General features: G+C 48.2%; 1 protein-coding gene across 1 annotated transcript in view; it reads left to right on the plus strand.

Annotated features, from left to right (window-relative positions):
- The window catches only part of MYT1 (myelin transcription factor 1), a 31,755-nt gene extending 22,671 nt beyond the window's left edge, over positions 1-9,084 (plus strand). Inside the window, exons 15-21 of the mRNA XM_035548490.1 lie at positions 825-887; positions 1,506-1,589; positions 5,413-5,634; positions 6,246-6,337; positions 7,154-7,257; positions 7,343-7,486; positions 8,944-9,084. Of these exons, the coding sequence (XP_035404383.1) occupies positions 825-887; positions 1,506-1,589; positions 5,413-5,634; positions 6,246-6,337; positions 7,154-7,257; positions 7,343-7,486; positions 8,944-9,084 (850 nt within the window). The remainder of the gene's footprint in view (positions 1-824; positions 888-1,505; positions 1,590-5,412; positions 5,635-6,245; positions 6,338-7,153; positions 7,258-7,342; positions 7,487-8,943) is intronic.
- The last annotated feature ends 663 nt before the right edge of the window (positions 9,085-9,747 follow it).

Below are 9,747 nucleotides of genomic sequence, written 5' to 3' on the forward strand. Positions count from 1 at the left end.
GAGTGTTTTACTCGCCTCTTTTGTTACCATCACCTAAGCTGTCCCCATCATTCTGGGCACCACAGTACAAGAAGGACATTAAACTGTTGGAGAGTGTCCAGAGGAGGGCGATGAAGATGGTTAAGGGCCTAGAGGGGAAGACATATGAGGAGCGGCTGAGGGCGCTGGGCCTGTTCAGTCTGGAGAAGAGGAGGCTGAGGGGGGACCTCATCGTGGTCTACAACTTCCTCGCGAAGGGGAGTGGAGAGGCAGGTGACCTATTCACTGTAAACACCAGTGATAGGACCCGCGGGAATAGTGTTAAGCTGAGGCGGGGGAAGTTTAGGCTGGACATCAGGAAGAGGTTCTTCACCGAGAGAGTGGTCGCACACTGGAACAGGCTCCCCAGGGACGCAGTCACTGCACCAAGCCTGTCTGAATTTAAAAAGCGATTGACTGTGCACTTAGTCACATGGTCTAAACTTTGGGCAGACCTGTGCAGTGCCAAGAGTTGGACTAGATGATCCTTATGGGTCCCTTCCAACTCAGGATATTCTATGATTCTATGATTCTATGATTCAACAAGAAGGCGGGGGTGAGGCCAGGACCCGTGTCCCTCCCGATGTCCCCATCCCTTCCCACCAACCATCCCCCCAATGCCCACACTGGGCATGGGGGTTTCAGCGCGATGGATGCCACGGACCCGACGTTGTTCCTGTGGAGGGAGAAGGGGCAGGGAGAAAATCCTGCTTCGGTGCTGCCCAGATTTCTCTGGCACGAGCGGTGCAAAGCCTCCAGCCCTGTGCGTGTCCCCTGGCTAATGGGAGCCTCCTTTTCTTCTGCAGGTGCCCTACTCCTGGCTGTGACGGCTCTGGTCACATAACAGGAAATTATGCATCGCATAGAAGGTAAGATCTTCCCTTAAATTATTTTATCCTTAGCCTCTTACTGTTTTTTTTTCTTTTTTTTTTTTTCCTTTTTTTCTTTTTTATTTTCTTTCTTTCTTATTTTTTTTTCCCTGCAATGGGCAGAGTTGTAAAGTTCTGAATAAAACATTAATGTTACTGACAACTGAAGCCTATTTTCATCTCTTTAATCTGACTACTTTTTTTTCTTTTTTTGATGTTTCCAGCATCTGATTAGAAGCTCCCTTCAATAGAATAAAAGACAAAGGGTCAGATTTTAGCTGATGCAATGTTCCTGTTAATAATGCTACCTATTTATGACTTCTATTATCACTTTAGAGCATTAATAGTGGAGATCTGAGCCTTCTGTTTCAACAATTCCATTAAACATCGCAGGCTGTTAGCAGATATCTTCTTATCTAGACACCGTTAATTACTGTCCATCTCCCTCAAATATATATATATATATATATTTTCTCCTGACTTCTGGTGATGTGAAGCTGCAAATCCAGAGAGATCAAAACAGTGTGCGAAGTGCAGGGGGAAGCTGACTGGAGCGGGGGAATTGCGTGCGCAGGGCCCTGCCTCTCAGACAGGCCTTTCTTCTCTTTTCAAACACAGTCTGTCAGGCTGCCCTCGTGCCAAGAAAAGCGGGATCAAGATAACCCCGACAAAGGATGATAAAGAAGACCCGGAGCTGATGAAGTAAGTCTGGATAAAACCACCCTGCATCCCCACCGCTCAGAGCATCACCTGCCTGGGGCCGGGCTCCGGCACTGTCAAAGCTCTTCCACATTATTCCCCTGATTTTTTCCCTGATGCCAGAAATGTTGCTGCAATTCTGAAATTGGATGGGAAAATTGGGAGGTAGGGGGGGTAACAATGTTTTTGTTTTTTTTTTTTCTCATTGTTGTTTGCAGATGTGAAAGGTAGGTTGGCAGGGCACCGACGGTTCCTTTCCTTCCTGTGCTTTATATAATTCCTGAGAAAAATCACTGGTGTTGGGAATGAGGGTAAAAACATGCAGCCAGGTGAAATGTTGGGGGGTTTTCAGGGTGGAAATGGGCAGGTGAGGGGTGCTGGTGGGCTCGCTTAGCTTCCCAGCACCGTGTTGGGTCAGGACCTGGTAGCAGTGAATAAGATGTGTTTTGTAGGGTCTTCGCCACTGCTGAGCGTTCAGAGCGAACTGAAAAAGCCTTTCTCTGCTGCCATGGGCTGAATTTTTCAGAACCACACAGGGGAATACTCCTCCTGGGAACAGGGATTTGAAATCCCTTAGCCCACTTCAAACCCTCTCGTCCTGGCTCTCGGCACACCGCAGCACCACGGGCTGGGTGCCCAGGGGCTGCACCGTGACCCCTTGCACAGCCCCAGGATGTCAAAACCTTTATGGCAGGATGGGGCCAGCCCCAACTCCAGGATCCTATTTTTGGTTAACCCAGCACATCCCCAGCCTTGCCAGAACCCACCCAGTAACCCAGCGGGTGCAGGAGGAGTGGGGTGAAAAGAAGCATGGGAGGCCAGAGCAAACCTTTCAGTGAGTTTCTGGATGCTGCTGGAGCAGCCAGGAGTGCTGGCACTTCTGGCCAAACCCCTTTGGCTCAGCAAACACTCCCCAGACATTTTTCTCCCTATTTTAGCCCTTCCCTTGCCAGGGCAGCTCTCACCCTCGCCAAATTTTGGAGGGCCAGGAGCAGAAACTGAGCTGGCTGCTGCTGGCCCCTGCGCTCTGCCAGGGCTGCGGGGAGCTGGGGCGCACGAGCTGGGGAAAGGAGCTGTACGAAGCAGATGATATTTGAGCCATCTGCTCTGTTCTCACTCCTCTGTCTCCAGGAAGGAAAGCCTCCGAGTTAAATGAACTGTGTGCCTAATTAGCAGGAGTTAGCAGAGTTTATTAAAAATTAAGCAAACTGCTCAATAATCTGCAGGAAAAAAAAAAAAAGAAAAAAAAAAAACAATTTTTGGACTCAAATATCCTAAATTGCTGGTGGCGTTGCAATGCTGCTCCATTAACTGGTGTCCTGGCTAAGGACAGGAAAAGCAGCAAGTGTGGTCGCAGGGCTGCTGGGCTTTTGCGCTGCTGGATGCACCCAGTGGCTTCCCCAGCACAGCTTCTTGGCAGGAGCTCTCTTCCCAGGGCAAAGGGAAACGGGGCTCCTGTAGGGCTGGTTTGTTATGGTTCAGCTGGTGCTTGCACAGGGATGCGGGAGGAGCTGTCGGTGCAGCTTCTGCAGAATCGAAACTCCTTCCTGGTGGCTGGGGCTGTCCTGTACCCCAGGGGTACAAATGCTGGAAGCTAATGGGGAAAAGTAACATGCTGGAGCATCAGTAGGGATGGGATTTTCTGGATCCCAGAGAACTGATGCTGTCCATCACCAAACTGACCTCTGAGACCTGGCTGTGGCTCCGCTCCCCTGTTTGCAGCAGGATGGTGGGGTGCAGGGGGGCGTGAAAGCATCCCCTGATGTGCTGCAGTACAAGCAGCAACCCCCGGTCCTCCAGTATTCCCAGAATGAGCATCATCTCCTTGACATGTGCAAGACAGCACGGTGCAATGGTCTCTTCACTGCTGGCTTCCTCCAGTCCTTGGAAGCTGGAGTTTTGTCTCCAGCACAAGGTGCACCCGGTGCACATCCCCACGGGGATGCGTTAAGGAGCTTTGCCTCCAAATCCTTTCCTCTGCCTGCACCGAGTGCCTCTTGGAAGCCAGCCGAGTTTTGCACGTCACCACCAAGGAGAATGTCATTTAGTCCCTGTTGTTTTGCTGCTCAGCCTTCAAGCAATTTGCTACAGATGTGATGGAACAGATCACCTCAACCTTCAGCCCAGCTCTGGCATAAAGCGGAAGCATCCGTGGCTGCCTAATTGATCGAGCACTGCCGTTACTTCCGTTAAATAATAATAATAAAATAAAATATCCAAGCCAGCTGTTTTGCACAATAAGGCTCTGGTTTATTTTTTTAAAAATGGAAGTGTAATGAAAGTTAAATTAACAGTGTAAAATATGTAACGGTTGGGCCATAACAGCTGCATGCTAAATGCTGGGGTTTGTTTCTCTCTCTCTCTTCCTTTTTTTTCCTCTCCTTTTCCTCCTGAGGATTCAGTAATTTGCTCGTGATCATATAAAAGCAATGATGTTATGAATTTACTGAGGATCCTGCTGGCAGGGATATTATAAGTGAATTGTGCTGCATTTGCAGCTGATTAAAATTGAGATCAGCATTTTTCAAATTATCTTGGGAAAATAATGGGTGTGCGGCTCCCCCTTCTGCTGTCAGCTCCCTTTTGTACGAAACATAAACAATAAGGGGAATCATTTCTGTGGCGAAACTGCTGCGATTTTCAGGAGCAGCTCAGTGGTTATTTTGCTGGGGAAACCTGAAGCCCCTAATTGCTTTCAAACTGAGGACAAGACGTTATTTTCACCATTTCTTGCCTACTTTTTTTTTTTCTTCCCTTTTATAGGGTAACCTCCCTCAAGTAATAAACTTTTAACTGTATTTATAATTGACTAGCATCTTTAAGCAAGTGCAAGGCACAGCAGAAACCTTAATGGACACTCAGGGCTGTGCTGAGCGGCTGCGTGTAGTTGGTGTGCCATTGGGCTGGCGAGCAGGGGGACAGTGGCTCCTTTCACAGCACTTTTTGCTAATTAACACTGGCCATGTCAGCACTGCCACCGCACCTCCAGCATGATTTAACCGGCCCTAATCAGTGCTGGAGGCACGGGGACGGAGGGTTTGTGCTGGGACGGACAGCAATTCCTGCTTCCAAAGGTGTTTGGTGCGAGCGTGTCCTCCTTGGGGGGGTGACAGGACCCAAAGTCAGGACCCAGGTGGCCACCTGGCACCCGAGGCGCCCACCCAGCACGGTTTTTGACCTTCCGTGTGATGGGTTGGGACTCCCCGGCAGCTGCTGTTCAGCTGTTTTGCTGCAAGTGTGGCGCTGATGTGGTCTGCTGGCTGGCTTTGGGTCTTTTTGGGGGGACAGCCATCTGCCTCCCATAACCATTGCTGCAAAAACAGAGCTTATATTCCCTGAAGTGGGGTTTCCATTACATATTTGGTAGAAGTAACTACATGTTTGTGTCCCTGTCCCCTGGTTTTGGACTTAGAAAGCACCTCTCCTCCCGTGCCATGCAGCTTCTACCCTGCAGCACCAGCGGGCTGGCGGGGAAGGTTCCCTCTGGCACTGTCCTGCTCTGCTGCCCTCCATCCCCTGCTCAGCTCAGGGATGAGCCCTTGCACTGACAAAAGGTCTCAGCCTGGTTTCGTTGCCATCTCTAGCCATGGGAATAGCATGTAGAGCCCAGTGAGTCCCCCAGATTCTTAAAACGCATGGGAAGAGACATCCCAGCTGATGCAAAGCGGTGTGATCTTCTCCATCATTAAAGCACCGACCAAATAAAATCCAGATGAGGTCCCCAAGCATGAACACTCACTTCCCACACTTCCCCTTTCCTGCTCATCCCTATTTCCCTTCCATCCCTCTTCATTCCTGTGCTGTATTTTTTTTTCCCTGTGCCCAGGTGTCCAGTTCCTGGCTGTGTTGGGCTTGGACACATCAGTGGCAAATACGCCTCGCACCGGAGTGCGTCGGGGTGCCCCCTCGCAGCCCGCAGGCAGAAGGAAGGATCCCTCAATGGCTCCTCGTTTTCCTGGAAATCGTTAAAAAACGAAGGCCCGACCTGCCCTACCCCTGGCTGCGACGGCTCCGGCCACGCCAACGGGAGCTTCCTCACTCACAGGAGGTAAAGGATGGACTTGAGGTCACCCCGAAGGTGGCAGCAGTGCCGTGACAGTGTGACGGTTTGGGGACCAACCTGCCTGCCTGTGAACGCTGCCCGAGCATCGTTCAGCTCTTGCTGAAAGGCCCCGTAACTGCTGCCTCTGATGCTGGCCTCTGCCAGGTTGCTTCAAGGGTTGTGTTTTCTGCACAGGATAAAAATGCTTGGAAATGCTTTGTTCTTGTAACTTTTCAATGGCAAGGTGTGAATTGACCAAAGTCATGAAAAGCAGTGATAGAATGTCATTTAGCACGCCAGCTCAGGAATTTGGCAACCAAAACGGGGGCTTGATGCCCAATCCATCCAGACTCGCTTCACCTTCCTTGCCTGTCATGCCCTCTCTTTTAGGAAACAACACATTTTTTAAAAAATCTTTGCTCAGAGAAAATTGCTCTTGCTTTATAAATGAGGACCTTTGTGGCATTATTCATAAAGCAATTTCCTCTGCACCATAAAAAGCTTTTAGAAGGGCTGTCTCACAGCATGAGCTCCACCAAATGGTACACACTCTTGTTGGGAACATAGCACCTATAAATATGGAGAGTTTATGAAACCCATTTTTACTTGCTTTTCAGTTTGTCAGGGTGCCCACGAGCTACTTTTGCTGGGAAGAAAGGAAAACTCTCAGGGGATGAAATTCTCAACACGAAGTTCAAGACCAGCGATGGTAAGGATTTTCACTCATTTTTTCTGGCAGGTGTGTCAGGTACTGAACCTATATGCCTTGTTCTTTGCTGACTGAAACCTGAAAGCCTCAGTTTTACTAGAAAATCCTGTGCTACGAACACCCCTTTTGGGGTTGCCTCAGTGTTGGGGGTGCTGTGGCACTGATGCTGCTCCCTGATTGACACAGGTGAAATGGCAAAGGAGATCCCATAGTGAAGTAGTGCTGAAATCGAGATGTTTTTTCAAGTATTTTCTGGCATTTTCACAAGTCCCTTTCAGTCATTTTGCTATTTTCACCTATTCAAGACTTCTAATGTCACAGCTATTTCTGGATCTGGAGTTTTGTTAGTGATGGCACTATCACTATTTCTGGTGAGGGGTTTTGGTATTGGGCAAGGTTTGGATGTTTTACTTGAATTCTTATACAGTTTGGAAGATTAATTTCTTCTAGAAAGGTTCCCTTATTTTACTAGCCTCGTAATTTCTAATTAAGACACGCATTCATTTTTCAAATTACATCTTCCTGACTTAGGACCAGACAGAGCGAACTGAGTTGTCAGGGCAGCCAACCTTGCAGGGCGTGCGGATGCGCTGGGCTCCAACCGCTATGCTCTACTTTGCTTTTGCATTTACATATTGACCTGTAAAGCACTATCGAACCGTGCTGCTGAAAGCCTCGCTTAAAAAATAAATAAAAAATAGAGCAAGCGAGATGTGCGTCCCATGCTGAGGACATGAAAGCAAAGGCGAGGACGTTGGGAGGTGTGATGCCTGCCCACACAAAGGGGCTGAACGCCTGCCGCTTTCCCTCCTGCAGTTCTGGAGAACGATGAAGAGATCAAGCAGCTGAACAAGGAGATCAGCGAGCTGAACGAGTCCAACTCAGAGATGGAAGCTGCCATGGTGAAGCTGCAGTCGCAGGTTTGTGAGCGTGGATGTGCGGCCGAGCTCCCAGTGGGTGCCCTCGTGGGAGGGCTGCTAACCCTGCCTGCTCCTTGCTCTGCAGATCTCCACCATGGAGAAGAACCTGAAGAACATTGAGGAGGAAAACAAAATCATAGAGGAGCAAAACGAAGCCCTGTTCCTGGAGCTCTCAGGGTTGAGCCAGGCTCTAATCCAAAGTCTTGCCAATATCCGCCTTCCGCACATGGTAAGAAACTTTGTCGGTGCCCGGCCCTAAGCGGGGTGATCGAGGGAGCAGAGCGAGATCTGGCTCAGATAAGGCTTATGGACCATTAAAGAGGGGGAGAATTTCTCTATGTACACCTACCCGTCCTTTATAAGATCAGTGCTTTTGCCTTATCTCTGAAGCTTGCATTATATCTCCCTTTTGTTGTCATTTTCTGCTGATCTCCTTTTGTATCTATTGTTCTGTCTCATTACATCTGGGAGCATTATCACAAAATAGGAAACTTTATCAAGGGCACCCAGCGCCTTTTAGGCTAAGACAGCACAAGCAGAGATCAGGAGGGATTGGATTTCAACGTCAGAGAGACCTTACAGCTCCCATTATAATGCAGGTAGTTTCAATTCAGTTTTGAATAGCTGGCAGCCAAAGAATAGCATTCTTAAAGAGAGTGTATTTTGTTTAATTTAACAAGGTCTAACAGCCCACAGCATGTTACCATAGAGTTACTGCAAAATGAAAAGGCTGCATTAAAATAGTAAAACCACAAAAGGCTATTAATTACCTTCCCTCTATTCCCAGGAATATAATTACTGTTGTCAAAAACAGGTGTGTGCAGGGGGGGCTGCGTGCTGGTGGGGAAGCTGTCCTCTTGCAAGCCATAACGACCATCACGATGATCAGAGGAATGAGCTTTTGATTTATTTTTTTCTGCCATCATTTTTTGGGAATCCTTTTCATTGGGGGCTGTATTTAAATTCAGGCTGGTTGGAGACATGCCATCCTCCAGCAGAGCCGTTTTGGACAGTATTCACCCAGCTGCCTAACTGGCAGAAAACTGCTCACTGAGTGCTTTTTTTGTAAAGTATTTGACTCATAAAGGTCAAATAAACTGTTCAGCAAATATATTTTCAAGGTTTCAGGCAACTCCAATTAAATAAGGCCCAGGAGACTTGTATGCTTATTTTATTCCTGTTCTTTTTCTTCCTCCTCCTTGTTACTTTTTTCCCTGTTAACCCTGAGATAGATGCTTGCAAGGCTTCCACGATGCCCCTCAAAAGCCAAAGCTGTACAGCAGCAGCGGCATGCTGGCATGGGCAGACACGAGCCCAGGGTGACCTGCTCCTGTCCTAACTTTGCCTTTGATTCCCCCTGGGATGCTGAGCAGTGCCTGCCTCTTCTCGTCCTCCAACCTTTCATTTCCATGGCTTGATTCAGCCTCAAGCCTGTCAAACTGCCTGCACACACTTAACCTGGTGCTGTTAATTGTTCCTCATGGCCAATGCATGAAAAAATGAGCGACCAGTGAAGACTTTGTAGGATCAGGGCTTGCACAATGACTTTCCCGTACCCACAGCACCACGCACAAAGAGTCTCTGATGTTGAGACCATTGGCGGTTGGTAAGATTAATTGCAAAGAAAGATTTCAATCCTTTCCTGCTCTACTGCTAACACTTTTATTTGGCTTATTTTGGCTGCAGGAGCCCATTAGCGAGCAGAACTTCGATGCGTACGTGAACACGCTGACCGATATGTACACCAACCAGGAGTGCTACCAGAACCCGGAGAACAAGGACCTGCTGGAGAGCATCAAGCAAGCCGTCAAGGGCATCCAGGTTTAGTGCCGTGGGATGGAGACGGGCAAGCAAACAGACTGTAAGACGGAACTTTCCCTCCAAGTATTCAGGTTTACAAGTTGTAAAACTTGTTTAATGAATGAAAAAAAAAAAAAACACACACAAAGGACCAAAACGTAACCAAGAGGCCATTTCTGAGACGTGGAACTGATCGAACTCAATGTTCTCGTTTACTTAAATTTGGACCTTCTTAGGAAAAGTGGGATTTTTCTCCCTGGACCACGAGGTAGACCAGGATGGAAGGTTAAATTCTCCAGTAGGCTGTGGGGCTCGGCAGCTGGTGAAGAGCAGGCGTCTTTCATAAGCTGCCATGCTTTCACAGAGTTGATCCAAGGGTTAAAACGTTACAAGAACAGGGTTTTGTCTGATCCAAGACTAGCGTATGACTGGCTCAAACCCTCATGTTGTCTATGGTCGTATGTCCAGATCACCTACTCACCCATGAATTACGTTATATGTTGCTATAAGTGCTGGAGCTGCAAGCTACCTGTAAATCTGAACCTGTGCTGGGCCTCCCAACCCCAGGAGTTCAGATATCCACTGGGCATGGGAACTCTTAAGTATTATAAAGTAGCTTATTTTTATTTTCTGAAAGAAATCTGAAGAGCAGTTCTGGATCTCCAGTGGAAAGCGCAATGGAAAAAAGGT

Source organism: Cygnus atratus, chromosome 16, assembly GCF_013377495.2.
Source record: "Cygnus atratus isolate AKBS03 ecotype Queensland, Australia chromosome 16, CAtr_DNAZoo_HiC_assembly, whole genome shotgun sequence".
NCBI classification, from domain to species: Eukaryota; Metazoa; Chordata; class Aves; order Anseriformes; family Anatidae; genus Cygnus; species Cygnus atratus.